The sequence below is a fragment of the Tachyglossus aculeatus genome, chromosome 5, assembly GCF_015852505.1.
Source record: "Tachyglossus aculeatus isolate mTacAcu1 chromosome 5, mTacAcu1.pri, whole genome shotgun sequence".
Classification (NCBI taxonomy): Eukaryota; Metazoa; Chordata; class Mammalia; order Monotremata; family Tachyglossidae; genus Tachyglossus; species Tachyglossus aculeatus.
Genome location: NC_052070.1, coordinates 102,733,724 through 102,751,270, shown reverse-complemented (window position 1 = coordinate 102,751,270; position 17,547 = coordinate 102,733,724). Strand labels below are relative to the sequence as shown.

At 46.7% G+C, this 17,547-nt stretch overlaps 2 protein-coding genes across 2 annotated transcripts in view; one reads left to right on the top strand and one right to left on the bottom strand.

The window, feature by feature from the left end:
* The window catches only part of LOC119928844 (olfactory receptor 14A2-like), a 35,397-nt gene extending 29,883 nt beyond the window's left edge, over positions 1 to 5,514 (bottom strand). The window contains exon 1 of the mRNA XM_038747360.1: positions 5,402 to 5,514. Coding sequence (XP_038603288.1) covers positions 5,402 to 5,514 — 113 coding nt within the window. The remainder of the gene's footprint in view (positions 1 to 5,401) is intronic.
* Positions 5,515 to 8,205: 2,691 nt separating this feature from the next.
* Positions 8,206 to 16,674, top strand: LOC119928843 (olfactory receptor 14A16-like). Its single transcript, XM_038747358.1, has 4 exons — positions 8,206 to 8,552; positions 8,657 to 8,875; positions 15,651 to 15,665; positions 16,536 to 16,674. The coding sequence occupies exons 1-4, from the start codon at positions 8,206 to 8,208 to the stop codon at positions 16,672 to 16,674; spliced, it is 720 nt and encodes a 239-aa protein (XP_038603286.1).
* Positions 16,675 to 17,547: the final 873 nt, after the last annotated feature.

The following is a 17,547-nucleotide window of genomic DNA, read 5'->3' as shown; positions in this document are numbered from 1 at the left end:
TACTCTGGGCACAGTCCTATTGACAGAAGTCCCCATTGCCCCGCCCCTTTCCAGGGCTGCTCTCAGTGGACAGGCTGGGGCCAAGCTGGGGCCAGGTTCAGCCCCAGGCAGCGCTTCTCCCAGGCTTAAAATCAAAGTTATTTCACAGTCCACAAACCTCAGCGAGAGTTGTAAGTGATGCACCCCGGACCAACAGACAACCAAAGAACAAGAGAACGTGGTATGGACCGATAATCACCAGTCCCCTCAAAGTGAGAGAGTTCATTATGAAATGTATGGTTTTGATCAAGGGCTCATTCTAAATTAAGCACTCTTCTTAGCACTGGGACAACCACAATATCTTCAGTGAGTACTGGGAGAGTCCTGCCTTTGGCCCCTGAGCCTTAATGACGTCACAGCTTCTCCAAGAGCCTTCCCTTAAAGCAATCAATTACCTTGCCCCCTCATACCTCACCTCGCTGCTCTATCATAACCCAGCCCAAACACATTGCTCCTCTATACCTGCCTATTCACTGTACCTCAATCTCGTCTATCTCACCGCTGACCTCTCACCCATGTCCTGCCTCTGGCCTGGAATGCCCTGCCTCTTCATATGCGACAGATGATTGCTCTTCCCACCTTCAAAGTCTTAATGAAGGCACATCTCCTCCATGAGACCTTCACTGACTAAGCCCTCATTTCCTCTTTTCCCAATCCCTTTTGATTTGATTTTCCCAATCCCACTCTGATTTGTTCCCTATACAAATATATATATATATATTATATATATTATATATAATATATATTATATATTTTGCCCCTGCTTCCTTCCCAGCCCCATTGCACTAATGTCCATATCTGTAATTTATTTATTTTCATTAATATTCATCCACTGTGGCCAGAAAAAGTGTCTGTTATATTGTTGAATTTTATTCTGCCAAACACTTAGTACAGTGCTCTGCATACAGTAAGCACTCAATAAATACGATTGATTGATTGATTGATTGATTAGGCGTGGACCATCAGACAGAATGAGGAAATTCTCTCCTAATGTCAATTGCTCTCCAGCCAGAAACTGAGATTTTCTTTCAAGGTCTAATCAATCGATCAATCAGTGGTATTTGTTGAGAATTTACAAGGTGTAGAGCATTGTAATAAGCACTTTGGAGAGTACAATATGACAGAATTCGTAGATACATTCCCTACCCACAACAAGCTGACAATCTAGAAGGGGAGACAGGCAATAATAGAAATAAATAAATTACAGATATGTATATTAAGCTCTGGTGGGCTAAGGTGGGGTGAATAAAGGGTTCAGGTCCAAGTACAAAATCAGTCAATCAGTGTGGGCTTTGTATGGCATTTCTTAAGCACTTACTATGTGTCAGGCAGTGTTCTAAGTGCTGAGATAGATGGAACTTTATCGGGTTGGACACAGTCCCTGTTCCATGTGCGGCTTACAGCCTAAGTGGGAGGGGAGGGTAATTTAACCCCTATTTTTCAGATGAGTTAAGTAAGGCAGGAGGAGGTTAAATGACTTGCTCACGGTCACACAGCCAGAGCTGGGATTAGTACCCAGGTCCTCTGACTTTCAGGCCCAATTCTTTCCACTAGGCCACTCTGCTTCCATTTTTTGAGTGCTTACTGTATGTAGAGTGCTGTAATATGCACTTGAGAGAATACAGTTTAACAGTGTTGGTAGACACATGATCTCTGCCCACACTGAGCTTAAGGTCCAGAGGGAAGTTCGAAATGGAGCAGTCCCTCAAGATGATTAGATCTACTTTGCGCCGACATTAGAGATGAGAGAAGCTGTGTGTCCTGTTGGAAAGAGACCGGGCCTGGGAATCAGAGGACCTGGGTTGTAGTCCCAGTTCCACCGTTTGTCCGTAGTGAGACCTTGGGCAAATCACTTCACTTCTCTGGGCCTCAGTTTCCTCATCTGGAAAACGAAGACTCACTACATTTTCTCCCTTCCCCTCACACTCTTAGCCTTAAGTGGGACAGGTACTGTGTCTGGCCTGGTTATCTTGTAGTTATCCAAGTGCTTAGTACTGTGATGGACAAAAACTGCCACAATTATTTTGTTGAGGTAGGATGAAATAAAATGACTTGAAAATTAATAATAATAACTGTGGTATTTTTTAAACACTTACTATATTCCCAGTATTGAACTAAGCACTGGGGTAGATGCAGTACAAGCAGGTCCGACACAGTCCCTATCCCACACTGGTCTCAGAGTGTGAGGGGGAGGGAGACTAGGTAGTGAGTCCCCATTTTCCAGATGAGGAAACTGAGGCCCAGAGAAGTGAAGTGATTTGCCCGTGACCACACAGCAGACAAGTGGCAGGGTCAGTATTGGAACCCATGACTGGTTAGCTTGTATCTACCCAGTGCTTAGTACAGTGCCTGGCACACCATAACTGTTTAACAAATACCTTTAATAAATGGCAAAGCCAGGATCAGAACCCAGGTCTTCTGAGTCTCAGGCCCGGGCTCTTTTACTAGACCATGTAAATTGTCTTGCAGTTTCCATAGACGGTGAGAGCATCCTGCTCGACTGTGTGATCTCCATCTTGCCAAACAGACAGCATTCACTCTCATCCACCTCCTTCCAAAACTGGCTGGTTTTACCCTGACCGACTTCAGCCCAGGACCCAGGCCAGGACCATCAACCCCATCCTCAGAGGACAAAGGGTGGCACATCGTCATCATCAATTGCCATTGAGTCGGTTACCGATTCATAACGACTCAATGGATATATTTTCTCCAGAACGTCACATCTTCACTATATCTGTAGTCATTCTGGTATATCTATCCATAGAGCTTTCTTGGTAAAAATATGGAAATGGTTTACCATTGCCTTCTTCCACATAGTAAAAACTTGAGTCTCTTTGACTCTTTCCCATGCTACTGCCACCCCGCACAGGTGAAACAACTTTGCCTCATGCTTCAGTTTAGACCTTCCCATTTTGGGTAACCCTAGCGAGAAGGTATCTCTCAATGGCATAGCTCTGAATGGCATCGGTAGAGAGCAAATGGCTCCGAGGTGACTGACTGGAATGGAAATATCGCTGGGTTGTGCCTGCATTCGTATTTGCTGTTGTGACTGTGCTGGCATGCCCACCTCCCTCCTCTCTCCCCCATGATAACAGGAAGTTTTCTGCAATCAGCCATTGCCTTAAATACTGCATTGGTCCTTCACTGACCTCCCAGCCTCCTGTCTCTCCCCACTCTAGTCCATACTTCATTCGTTCAGTACGTGTCTCCCCACTCCGCAAGAACCCCCAGAGGTTGCCCATCCACCTCCGCATCAAACAGCAACTCCTTACCATATGGCTTGAAAGCACTTAATCACCTTGCCCCCTCCTACCTCACCTCACTGATCTACCACAACCCAGACCACACACACTGCTCTTCTAGCGCCAGCACTACTCACCTTGATCATCTGTAAAATGGGGATTGGGACTGGGACCCTCACGGGACAAGGTCTGCGTCCAGTGCGATTTGCTTGTACCCACCCCAAGCACTTAATAAATTGCTTGGCACATGGTAAGAGCTTAACAAATGTTTGCCTTGATCTCATCTATCTCGCCACCACCCCTAGACCACATCCTGTCTCTGGCTAGAAATACTCTCCCCCTACATATCCGGCAGATGACCAGTCTCCCCACCTTCAAAGCCTTATGAAAATCCGATGGTGTTGTGGATAGAGCACGGGCCTGGAAGTCAGAAGGTCATGGGTTCTAATCCTGACTCCACCACTAATCTGCTGTGTAACCTTGAGTAAGTAACTTCACTTCTCTGTGCCTCAGTTACCTCATTTTAAAATGGGGATTGGGACTGTGGAAACCTCACGGGACAGGGACTGCGTCCGGCCCGATTTGCCTGCACCCACCCTAACCCTTAGTAAAGTGCTTGGCACATGGTAAGCGCTTAACAAATACTATAATTACTATTAATTATTAACCCCTCTCAGAGCCCTTCTCCGACTAAGCCCTCTTTTCTTCTTCTCCTTTTCTCTTCTACATCACCCTGGAACTTGGATTTGTATGCATTATCCACCAAAACCTCAGCCTCACAGCAGTTATATCCATATCTTTAATGGATTTATTTATATTAAGTCTGTCTCGCCTTCTAGACTTTAATCTCATTGTGAGGAGAAAACATAATAATGATTTTGGAATTTGTTAAGCGCTTACTGCTTACCTGTGACTGTACTATGCGCTGAGGTAGATACAAACAAATCGGGTTCGGCACAGCCTATGTCCCACATGGGGCTCATTGTTTTAATCTCCATTTTACAAATGAAGCAACTGAGGCACAGAGAAGTCAAGTGACGCCCAAGGTCAAACAGCAGACAAGTAGTGGAGGTGGAATTAGAACCCAGGTCCTCTGACTCCCAGGTCCAGGCTCTCTTTACTAGGCCGTGTGGCTTGCTGTATAGTTTGTTTTTCACCTGCCTATTTACCTCTTTTTATCAACTGAAGCAAAATCTAATGCAGTAGAATTTCAGAATAGAAAGCAATTGAAAATCCTCTCCCAATTGAGGAAGGCAACAATTTACTTAAGGGAAGCAACCCTTTTCTTGAGGGAGGTGCTTTTTCTCAAACAAAATCCTTTTGAATCTTCCAATCTGATAGCTCCAGCCCCCTAGATTTCCTGCAACTAACTGAGTGACTTCAAGAAGCTGAGGGAAGGGGAAAGGATTAAAAACACCAGACCAGTAAGACGACTCCCATCCGGTGGAGCTACCCAAATTCAGCTCGGAATTTCTCTTCACAATGCACAATACACATCTTCATACAACCGTCCCTTTCATTCTAACATAACTCATTCTACACACACTTTCACATACACAGGGTACAGCCAATCCCTCCCCATCAAATAAGGTGTCAATTTCCATCCCCCAGGAGATGTGTCTAATACTTTCTTCAACATTCCCATTCCTTTCTGAGACATAGGAATTCCCTCTCATCTATATTCACTCCCACATTATCTCCTTAGCGATAAACCTTCAGGCCTTTCACTTGTTTCCTTCTTCATAACCTATTCTCATTCCTGCTTGTGCCAAGGTGACCCTGGGCATCGGCCATCGCAAGGTCAAAATGCTACCTGTGAAGTAACTTCTCTGGCTGGAGGGGGCGGGGCGGAAAGATAGGCGTCCCTCACCTCCGAACAAATAAGGTATGGAGGATGAAAGGGGCGTAGATTGAGCAAGTGGAGGACGGAAGCCAGTACGGCGCAAGCCACAGGTAATATAAATACCTGTTGCCTCTGACCTTCTGGGCAGAACACAGAGACGCGCAGCAGCCGCAACAGTAGCAGCGTCGGCCCACGTTTCTTTATCTGCCCAGGATGCCAGTCGCCTGCTCTGCAGCCAGGACCAACCCACTTAGGAAAGGGCCGCGGTACAGCTGACTGTCTCGGCGAATGCTCGTTGGTGGCACCCAGGTGCCCCGCTGCGAATGGGGAACACAAGTAGATTCCTCCCGAGTGGGAAAGCGCATGGCGAGAGCTCGCCGCCTCATCCATGTGCGACTTACGCATGAGTGAGTTCCATTAGGGAAGCTCCAATATTACTAATTAATCGTATTCATCCCGAAAGGGAAGTTCAGTTCATTGCTCCTAAACCATTAAATAATTCAATTCGCCTCCCGGAGTAAATTTTATATAAAACTCAGGTTTTCCATCCCTGGCCTCTCCTCTTTCTCCACGCTGATTCCCGAACAAACCTGTCCCCGGGCGACGGTTGACACTGCTCCACCCACAGCCATATACATATTCTTTCTATAGGCATCACCTCAAATCTCCATGTAGAGGGTTCATGACGTAATGGATAGAGCACAGGCCGGGGATCAGAAGGATATGGGTTCTCATCCCATTACTGCCACTTGTTTGCTGTGTGAAATTGGAAAAGTTACTCAACTTTGCTGTGCCTCAATTATCTTGTCTGTAAAATGAGGATTAAGATTGTGACTGCGTCCAATCTGATTATCTAGTATTCACCCCAGCGCTTAGTACAGTGCCTGGCACATAGTAAGCGCATAAGAAATACCATCATTTTAATTATTATTATTACTATTATCTCAACTTCTTGGTGTTCCCAAAACACCTTCCATTCTACACACGCAAACATGATGGGGATCTTAATCCCAGTGCATTCATGCAATCCTTTCAACTCTTAAAGCAAAGCACTCTAACCATTCACACTCTTATACACATGTGAGGGCACACCCAATCCCAAGACATTCACACAATCTTTTCATTAGTTTAGAACAGAATAGAAATGTTCTCTGGTCATAATCAGGAACCTTTCTTCACGGAGACGTTAGGTATCCGGTATCAGCAGTGTCACACACTGATCTCTCATGTGAGGCGGGATTAGTGCCTGAAACCTAAACTTGGTAACTTGGTTAGTGCAGGTTTAAACATTCATTCATTCAATCATATTTATTAAGCGTTTACTGTGTTCAGAGCACTGTACTGAGTGCTTGGGAAACTACAGTAAAGGGTGACAATCCCTGTCCACAACGAGCTCACAGTCGAGAAGGGGGAGACAGACATAAAAACAAACAAGCAGGCATCAATATAAATAAATAAAATTACAGATATATACATAAATGCTGTGGGGCTGGGATGGGGGGAAGCAAAGGGAGCAAGTCAAGGAGATACAGAAGGGAACGGGAGATGAGGAAATGTAAGGCTTAGTCTGGTAAGGCCTCTTGGAGGAGATGTGCCTTCAGTATGGCTTTGAAGGGAGGGAAAGTAATTGTCTGGTGAATTTGAGGAGGGAGAGCATTCCAGGCCAGAAGTACGATATGACCCAGGAGAAAATCCCAGAAGAACCCCACTATCTACCAGAAAGGAGATTTCCTGCTGGTCATTCACTTGGACGGTCATATGCGAAGCATCCAGACTGTGAGAGGGCCGTGGCCACCGTCTGTAGGCAGAGCATGCCGGGTCCCCCTTCTAGCCTCCCTGCTCTGTAGTGAGTGGAGCTGTTGGTTTGCCCTCCCCGTCTCAGCAGCCTCAGCATATCACTGGGTACCCCATCCAGCTTCTCCATAGGGAAACTACCCCTTTACTTTCTGCCATATGGCCACTTGTCCTGAGTTCAATCTCCCTGTACCGGCAGGCCACTAGGGTCAGTGGGTGTCCTTCCTAGCAGCGGCCCACGTTGTCCTCCTTGGTCCCGAGCCTATCCCCACCACAGCTGCTAAAGGCCGGGTAACTGGCATCTCAGCCGACTGGCACAGAGGCCAGTCGCTGTTGACTATATTAGCTAACGTGCTCCAGGTTTGTACCCCCATGGCACTCTCCCCCAAACGACTGTAAAAAGTAAATAGCCCTTTACTATTGTGTGTAGTAAGCCCCATTGAGTGGGAAGGGACCAGGGGCTAGGTTCCTGGATTCTGCCCTTACGATTCAGGATTTGTTCGATGTCTACCAACGTGTCTGCCAACTCTGTTATTTTGAATTTTCCCAAGCACTTAGTACAATATTCTGCATACAGTAAGAACTAAGTATATATGATCTATTGATTGATTGATGGTTCTTCTCCATAACATCAATACTGGCATTTCTTAAGTACTTATTATGTACTAGGCACTGTACTGATCACTGGGGTAGATACAAGCAGAGTACATACAGAGAAGCAGCATGGCTTAGTGGAAAGAGCCCAAGCTTGGGAGTCAGAGGTCGTGGGTCCTAAACCTGTCCCCGCCAATTATCAGCTGTGTGACCTTAGGCAAGTCACTTCACTTCTCTGTGATTCAGTTACTTCATCTGTAAAATGAGGATTAAGACTATGAGCCCCACGTGGGACAACCTGATTATCCTGATTATCTTGTATCTAGGCCAGCTATTAAAACAGTGCTTGGTACATAGTAAGCCCTTACCAAATGCCACCATCATCATCAAGCTAATCGGGCTGGACACAGTCCCTGTCCCACAGAGGGCTCACAGTCTAAATTTCTATTTTACAGATGAAGTAACGGAGCTTGAGAGAAATGAATTTACTTGCCCAAGGTCACACAGCACAAAAGGGCCGGAGCTGGGACTAGAACTCAGGTCCTCTAATTCCCTAGGCCGTGCCCTTTCGTCCAGGCCACGCTGCTGCTCCAGAAACTTCCCAACAGCCCTAGCAGCCACACTTGATTGGAGCCTGTTCCTTTCCTGATGACTCCTTCTCTCCTCAAGGCAGCTCATGGCATTTCCCAGCCGATGGTCAACGTCACCACAGTGACTAGATTCCTGCTACTGGGGTTCTTGAAGGTCCGGGAGCTGCAGCTGGTCCATTCTACACTCTTCCTGATGGTCTGCCTGGCGGCTCTGACAGGGAATCTCCTCACTGTCACCATCACTGTCCTCGACCAGCGCCTTCACACCCACATGTACTTCTTCCTCAGGAACCTGTCCTTCATAGACGTCTGTTACATCTCCATCACTGTCCCTAAGTCCACCCTCAACTCCCTCACAAACGTCAACTCCAACTTGCTGCTGGCTTGCACTGCCCACGTCTTTCTTGCGATTTCCTTGGCGGGATCGGAGATGGCTCTTCTCACTGTCATGTCCCACGACCGTTATGTGACCATCTGCCTCCCCTACACTATGACATCATCATGCACCGCGGTGCTTGTGCCTCCATGCTGGCCGACTGCTGGCTCATCGGCAGTCTGATCGCCGTGTTGTACACTGCCAGTACTTTATTCCTGTCCTTCTGCGGCCCCACCGATGTCCACCAGTTCTTCTGCGACGGTCCCCAGTTGCTGAGGCTCACCTGTTCCGCTAGCCACATCGCTGAACATGTGAGATTAGTCATAGCCATCTGCTTAAGTTTCCTCCACTTCGTGCTCATCGTCATCTCATATTTGTGCATCTTCCGGGCCATGCTGTGAATGCGGGGTGCCAAGGGCCGGGCCAAAGTCTTCTTCTCCACCTGCCTTCTTCACCTCGTCATCGTCACTCTTTTCACTTCTTCTGAATTCTTCGCCTAACTGAAGCCAATATCAGACACCCCCTCGGCACTGGACATACTGGTGTCCGTGTTATACGCCATGGTTCCCCCGAAACTAAACCCCCTCATCTACAGTCTGAGAAACCAGGACATTAAGGCTTCTATAAGCAGGCTTCTTGGGCAGGAAAGTGTTCGAAAAGAAAAAATATGTCACGTGACCTTTCCCCATCATAGTCGGCAGATCCCATTATTTGGCTGGGCTGCTTTGGCCAGGACTCTCCTTCAATATTTATTTATATTCATGTCTGTGTCTCTGGAAGTTTTTTGTGGACAGGTAACATGTTCACCATCTCTGAGCCCTTAGTACAGTGCTTAGCACACAGGAAGTGATCAATAATATCATTAATAGATTGATTAATGTCTGATTTCCCTCTCTAGACTGTATTCTCCTTGTCACAGGGAATGTGTGTACCAACTCTGATATATTGTACTCCCCCAAGCACTTGGTACAATGTTCTGCACACAGTAAGCATTCAATAAATACTATTGATTGATTGATTGATTAGTCTTCCCCAGCAGCAGCTCTCCTGGTTTTGGAAGGGATATGCTTGGCAGGAGCAGCCTCTGACATTCCAGACCCAGGGTAGAAAATCTGATTTCTATCCCCCTACATGCCACCCCTTGCCCTGCTGATTCAACTATGCAAGTTGGATGCAGGGTTTTGTGGGCGTGGAAGGAGTTTTGATGATGGGAAGCCCTGTGGTCTGATGGATATGAAGGGATAGCAAATTCCAAGCAGGGGAAAAGTGACGAGGTAGGGGTCTGGTGGGGGAGTTGGGAACAAGGTACAGTAAGATGGTGAGTTTACGAGGAATGGATAATGCAGATAGCAGCTCAGTAGGGGATTGTGGGTATGGAAAATGTTGAAATACACTGGAAGCAGATAGAGTTAGCAGGGTTATATAGTTTAGGGCAGTGGTCTTCGTTGTGGGTGTTATAGCAATAATAATAATATACTAGATAATCAGGTCCCAGATGGAGTGCTCAATCTAAGTAGGAGAGATAACAGATATTGAATCCCCATTTGGAAGATGAGGTAACTGAGGGAAAGAGAAGTGTCTTAACCAAGCAGCAAGTTTGAAGCAGTGTTGCTTAATGGATAGAGTCCGGACCTGGGTTCTAATCCCAGCTCAACCACGTGTCTGCCGTGTGACCTTGAGCGAGTAACTTCACTTGTCTGTGCCTCAATTACCTCAGTTGTAAAATGGGGATTAAGACTGTGAGCCCCATGTGGGACAGGGACTGTGTCCGACCTGATTCCCTTGAATCTACTGAAGTGCTTAGTACAATGCCTAGCACATAGTAAGCACTTAACAAATACCATAAAACAAACAAATCAAGGTCATACAACAGAAAACTGGGATTGGAACCCAGGTCATATGACTACTAGGCCCGTGCTACATTCTTCTGAGCACTTGGCAAAGTACTATACGATTAAGATTGTAGATACGGTGCCTGCGACAAGGAGCTTAAATCTACACGAGGAGATAAACATTAAAGTAAATTATGGAGTGTGAGAGTATGTATAAAATTGCTGTGGGATGAACATCAAGTGCTTAGGAGGTACAGATCAAAATGCATAGGTGATACAAGGGGGATGGTATGTAAAGGAAATAAGGATTTAGGGATGGCCTTGTGGAGGAGATGTGATTTTAATAAGACTTTGAAGATGGGGAGGAAGGTGGTCTGTCGAATATGAAGGGGAAAGGATTTCCAGACCAGAGAAAGTATGTGGGCTACGTGAGATAGGTTAATCAATCGATCAATTTATTGTATTTATTGATCACTTCGTTTTATGCACAGCACAGTACTAAATGCTGGGGAGAATACAATACAACAGAGTTGGTAGACACATTTCCTACCCACAAGAAACTGAGTCAGAGGGCCTGGTTTCTAAATCTGGCTCCATCATCGGTCCGCTGTGTGTCCTTGGGCAAGTCACTTCACTTCTCTGGGCCTCGGTTCCTTAAGATGTAAAATGGGGATTAAGACTGTGAGCTTCATGTAGGAAAGGGATTGTGTCCAACCTGATTAGCTTGTATCTACCCCAGCTCTTAGTACAGTGCCTGGCACCTAGTAAGCACTTAACTCATAATAATAATAATAATGGTATTTGTTAAGCGCTTACTACGTGCAAATCACTGTTCTAAGCCCTGGGGGGGGGGGGAATACACGGTGATCAGGTTGTCCCGCGTGGGGCTCACAGTCTTAAACCCCATTTTACAGATGAGGTAACCTAGAGACAGAGATGTTCAGTGACTTGCCCAAAATCACACAGCTGCTAAGTGGCAGAGCTGGGATTAGAAGTCATGACCTCTGACTCCCAAGCCCGAGCTCTTTACACTGAGCCACGCCGCTTTTATAAGGAACGTGTTTGCTTACTTAACTGTGTTGTACTCTCCCAATCGCTTAGTATAGTGCTCTGCACATGGAACGATAAATAAGATTGACTGACTAAATGGTTAATTGAGTGAGTAACTGATTGACTGGTTGAGAAAGGGATGATGAAGGTGCTCTATGCAGCTGCGGTCCACGGAGGCAGGGGAACCCCAGGTCTGCGACCCTTCCAGACCGGCATCCCACCCCTCCCAGCTTCCTCAATTCATCCCCCCTCCCAGTGCCATAGAACTTATGTCCATATCTGTCGGGTATTTAGTTATAATAATGTCTGTCTCCCACTCTAGACTGCAAGCTCATTGTGAGTAAGGAATGCGTCTGTTTATTGTTATATTTTACGCTTCCAAGAGCTTACTGCAGTGCTGTATCCGCAGGAAGGGCTTAATAAATATGATTGGCTGACTGACTGTCTCCGGGAGGCAGGCTGAGGGCGGGGCGGAGCGGAAAGTACCACTAATATGGGGAGGCCTCTTACCGCTGCCACGTGGAGCGGTAAGGCGAGGAGTAGACACACGTCTGGGCGTCCTGCCGGGTGTTGGAGAGAGCGGGGCACGTTGACTTCTACTTTCCAAGTGCTTAGTACAGTGTTCTGCACACAGTAAACGCTCAATAAATACTAATGAATGAATGAGGGGGATGTGCGGGTGATCGTAGGTCAATTGTAGTAATTAAGTACTTACTGTGTGCAGAGCACTGTACTAGGCCCTCGGGAGTGTACAATAGAGCACAATAACAGACACATTCCCTGGCCTCAATGAACTGAGAGTCTAGAGGATGTGCGAGGCATTAGAGGAGCGAAGAGTGCGGTTGTAGTAGGAGAGAAGCGAGGTGAAGTAGAAGAAGGCATAGAGCAGCGTAGCTTAGTGGATAGAGCATAGGCTTGGGAGTCAGAAGGATCTGGATTCTAATCCCAGCTCCGCCATTTGTCTCCTCACCATTGGCTTTAAAGCACTTAGTCACCTTATCCCCTCCTACCTCACCTTGCTACTATCCTACTACAACCCAGCCCGCACACTTTGTTCCTCTATTGCTAACCTTCTCACTGTGTCTCAGTCTCATCTATCTCACCACCGACGTCTCCCCCTCGTCCTACCTCTGGCCTGGAACGTCCTCCTTCCTCATATCTATCAGATACTTGCTCTTCCCCACTGCTAAACACTATTGAAGGCACATCTCCTCCAAGAGGCCTTCCCTGACTAAGCCCTCCTCTCCTCTTCTCCCACTCCAATCTGCGCTGTTTTTCTTCCCTCCCACCCCCGCAGCATATATATATATATATATATATATATATATATATATATATATGATTTATTTATTTCTGTATTTAGTCATTTGTTTATATTAATGTCTATCTCCCCCTCTAGACGGTGAGCTCGTTGTGGACAGGAATGTTTCTGTTTGTGATTATATTGTACTCTCACAAGTGCTCGGTACAATGCTTTGCACACAGAAAGCGCTCAATGAATACTAGTGAATGAATGAATGTCTACTGTATGACCTTGGGTAAATCACTCAACATCTCTAGACCTCAGTTACCTCATATTTAAAATGGGGATTAAGAAAGTGAGCCCCATGTGAGACACATGTGTTGGACAGGGAATGTGTCCAACGTGATTGACTTGTATTTATCCAAGTGTTTAGAACAGTGCTTGGCATATAATAAGCACTTACAAGTTCCATTATTATTAAGTGACTAAGTACTTTAAAGTCACTTTGTTCTTTTTTTCAAGTAAGAACTTCGTGGCAAATTAGGGCCAGGGATGAATCACAGGAGGTAGAGGTCTGCAAGAATCTGGAAGATGTAGTTTGTTTCCTTTGCTTCTTATGTGGCTGGAGGCATTGAGTCTTGACTCCATTCCCTTCATAGCTGACAGACTACCTATCCCCAGTTCAAAGCCTTATTAAGACCACATCTCTAAGAAGCCTTCCCCAACTAACCCCTCATTTCCACTTCTCCCTCTCCCTTCTGCATCGCGCTTGCTCTTGAATTTGCATCCTTTATTCATTCTCCCTCAGTCCCACAGCACATATATTCTTATCTGTAGTTTATTTATTTATATTAATGTCTTTCTCCTCCTCTAGACTGTAAGATAGTTGTGGATAGGGAACGGCTTTGCTAATTATTGTATTGTGCTTTCCCATGCGCTTACTACAGTGCCCTACACATAGTAAGCCCTCAACCAATACCACTGATTGAGTCAGAGGCTGCTTCTGATTTACTGTCTTTCATATTTCCCGGCTTTGTGAAAGAAAAGTCTCTTCTCCCCATTCCCTTTCCTTAAAACATCCTCACCCCTTATATGATTCTTTCTACCCCTTAATGCTAATGCCTCTTTGGCTTCTTTCCTTCTCCCCTGTCATCCTTTCCCACTGGCCCATTTTTCTTTCCTTTTATCCCATAATTCCCCTGGGCAATACACACCCAGTTTTCAAAATGAAACGTTGAGGCACATCTACTACTGAGCTTCTCTTTGTGGTGTCAGTTATTTGGTTTTCCTCATTTTTTCCCCATTTCAGATAATTTCTGTTTCTTTCGAGAAGTAGCATGCTCTAGTGGATAGAGCGCGGACCTGGATTGTAATCCCCATTCTGCCACTTGTCTGCTGTGTACCCTTGGGTAAATCACTTCACTTCTCTGGACCTCAGAAACCTCATCTGCAAAATGGAGATGGAGACTGTGAGCCCTATGTGGAACAAGGATTGTGTCCAAACTGATTGGTATGATCCTTGGTGTCATCCTTAACTCCACACTCTCATTGACCCCATGTATCCAATCTGTCACAACAGCCTGCCAGTTTCACTTTCAGAATATCGCCAAGATCCGCCCTTTCCTCTCCATTCAAACCACTACCATGTTAGTACAATCACCCATGCTATCCTGACGAGATTACTGCATGAGTATCCTTTCTGACCTCCCAACCTCCTGTATCTTCCCACTTCAGTCTGTACCTCACTCTACTGCCCGGATTATCTTTTTACAGAAGCATTCTGGGCATGTTATCCCCCTCCTCAAAAATCTCCAGTGGTTGCCTATCAACTTCGGTATCAAGCAAAAACTCCTCACTATTGTCTGCAAAACGCTATATCACTTTGCTCCCTCCGACCTCACCTCCCTTACCTTCTACATCACAGCCAGCACACTCTGCTCCTGTGGTGCTAACCATCTCACACTGCCTTGTTCTCGCCTGCCCCGTCTTTGACCCCTGGCTAACATCCCACCACTGGCCTGGAATGCCCCTCACTCCTCAAATCTGCCAATCACACTCTCCCCATTCAAAGCCCTACTGAAGGTTCACCTCCTCCAAGAGGCCTTCCCAGGCTAAGCCCCTTTTTTCCTCAGCTCCCTTCCCCTCCCATTGCCCGACTCGTCCCCTTTGCTCTACCCCCCACCCAACAGCGCTTGTGTATATATATATATATATGTGCATATCTACAATTCTATGTATTTATATTGATGTCTGTTTACTAGTTTTGATATCCATATATCTATAGTTCTATTTATTTATATTGATGCTATTGATGCCTGTTTACTTGTTTTGATGTCTGTTTCCCTCCTTATAGACTGTAAGCCTGTTGTAGGCAAGGATTGTCTCTACTGCTGTATTGTACTTTCTAAGCCCTTAGTACAGTGTTCTGAACACAGTAAGCACTCAATAAATTAGATCGAATGAATAAATAGTTTGAATCTTCCCCAGAGCACATAGTAAGCCCTTAACGAATACCGTAAAAAAAAACCAAAAAGGCTAATTGAATCCCCATTTTACCGATGAGGAAACTGAGGCCCAGAGAATCAAAGTGACGGGCCCGAGGTCACACAGCAGACAGATGGCAGAACCAGGATTCCCAGGCTTGGGCTCTTAAAACTAGGCAAGGCTGCTTCTCCTGTCTTGTGCTGGGGTCACCGAAGTCCACGAGCAGCTCTGAGCTTAGACATCGTTTTCACTGTGACCCAAACTGCCTACATCAACAGGTTACAACTCTGATGTATTGAATGCTTTCAAGCACTTAACACACTGCTCTGTATACAATCAACACTCATTAAATACCGACGTGGTGGATGGAAGAGAAGTTCCTGAGGCAGAAGGGTGGATGTTTGCATGATCTGAACAAAAGGGGGCAAATTGGCATTACCATGGAGAGAGGGAGAGTTGGGTAGATGTTATGGAGGGAAATCAGATATGTTCTTTCAGAATACTGCTGCCACCACTCAGCCGGCCCTGCTGAATTGCCATTCGCTTCCTTGGTTCCCTTTTAGATCCTTCCAGCTGACGTAACGTCTCCATTTCACTGTTCCTCCTCTGGATCCTTCTACTTCAGTGGTACTGATAGGTAAGTGGCCCTGCCCTCATGGTCCGATTCCTTGGGCAGGTTAGGGACCAGGTGGAACCAGAAACAATTCTGCCCAGTCTGTCCGTGCTGCTCTTCCAACGACCAGTTTCCACTCCACTGTAAGGAACACGGGAGTCCTGAGTTCTGGGCTGGAGTCAAGTATGGCAGACCAATCAGCTCTGGGCAAGGGTGGGTGAGAATGAATATTGTCTGTCTGGGCATTACTGGATATGAATTCGTGTCAGAGGAGGGCAGCCTGCTCGATCGTGTGACTATATCTGCTCCTCCAAGGAATGGGGGAACCCTTTTATGTTCAGTTAGAGCAGAATACTGGTCCTGGCCTCCTCATTCAAACCCTTGATCCTGCTTCCTCTCTCTTCTATTTTCCCTACGTACTGCCCTCGTTTCTGGATAGTTTGGACCACCCTTGTTTCCCCACATTTTGGCCTGGGCGTTCTTCCTGAAAACAGATCTGCTTCACTTAAGAATACCTCCCTCAACGGGGGGGTTTGGGTGTGATCTCTTCCCTGCCTGTGTCTCTAATTTCTGAAAGGAGGATCCATTATCTCGGCCATGGTCTTGAGGAGACGCTCGAGGAAGCTCCAGGGTTGATTTGCATGTGTGGGAGTGGCTCCTTCCATAGATAATGGGCGATGATTGCAGAATCGAGGAGGGAACCAGCCCTGGAGTCATGGACCCAGGCTCTCCATCGGAATGAGAGGCTCCATATGAAGAGCCCTCAGGGGGATGGGAGTAAATCTGGAAACTGGTAAAACAGGAGAACGGCAAAAATTTCGGCCAGGGCTTCCAGAGGTTCATGGGAGGTGTCCGGATCCCGTGAAGCCCTGGGGCAGCTGCGGGAGCTGTGCTGTCTGTGGCTGAGGCCGGAACTGGAACTGCTGGTGTTGGGCCAGTTCCTGACCATCCTGTCCACAGACACCCAGGCCTAGGTGCGGATCCAGCGCCCTGAGAACGAGGGCGTTGGCCATGGTGGAAGATTTACAGGAAGATGTCAGTGGGTGACATAGGAGACGGAGACGGTAGAGGGCTGGGAGACCCGCAGGTGGATTTGAGGGAGTCTCAGCTGAGGGAACGTAAAAAATCCGTGGGTCTTCTCCTGGGGCTCACTCTGGTTCCTTTCTTTTCCTGACTGCACCTGGGCCACGCCTCTAAAGACGAGGAGAGCTTTCTCTCCTGCTGCAAACCAAATCCAGAGTGAGAGTACTGGCCCTGGGATTCCCCTCCTGAAAACCGAGCTGAGTTTACCTTTCCCGTAATGGGCTTGGAGGAGTCCAGGTTTCCCCTTTGTCCTCACCGGAGAGCCCCCTAAGGTCCATAGTCCCCATATGACAGATTTTCTGAAGTTTTCTATGGTATTTCCCAAGCGTGTATTGTGTGACAAGCTGTGTGACTAACTGTTGGTGTAAGCTAATAAGGTCGGACACAGTCCCTGTCCCAAACAGTCTAAGTAGGAGGAAGAGCAAGTATTGGACCCCCTTTTGCAGATGAGGAACCTGAGGCACAGAGAAATGAAGCATCTTCACATCTAGGCTACAAATTCGTTGTGGGCCAGGAACGTTACTGCCAGTTCTGTTGTATTTTACTTCCCCAAGCAGTTAGCACAGTGCTAAGCACACAGTAAGCACTCAATAAATACTAGTGATTGATTGATTAACTTGCCCAAGGTCACACAGCCACCAGGTGGCAGAGCCGGGATTAAAACACAGGTCCTCTAACTTCGAGGCCTGAGCTCTTTCCATTGGACCACGTTGCTGCAAAGACTCCCCATGCTTAGTAAAGGCCAGAAGAAAATAGTTGATGAG

What these genes read in the sequence shown, in the direction of transcription:
- LOC119928843 (XM_038747358.1), top strand. Translation starts at nt 8,206, where the DNA reads ATGGTCAACGTCACCACAGTGACTAGATTCCTGCTACTGGGGTTCTTG. An exon ending in ATGGCTCTTCTCACTGTCAT is followed by an intron (nt 8,553 to 8,656) that starts GTCCCACGACCG and finishes GCTCATCGGCAG; the next exon opens with TCTGATCGCCGTGTTGTACA.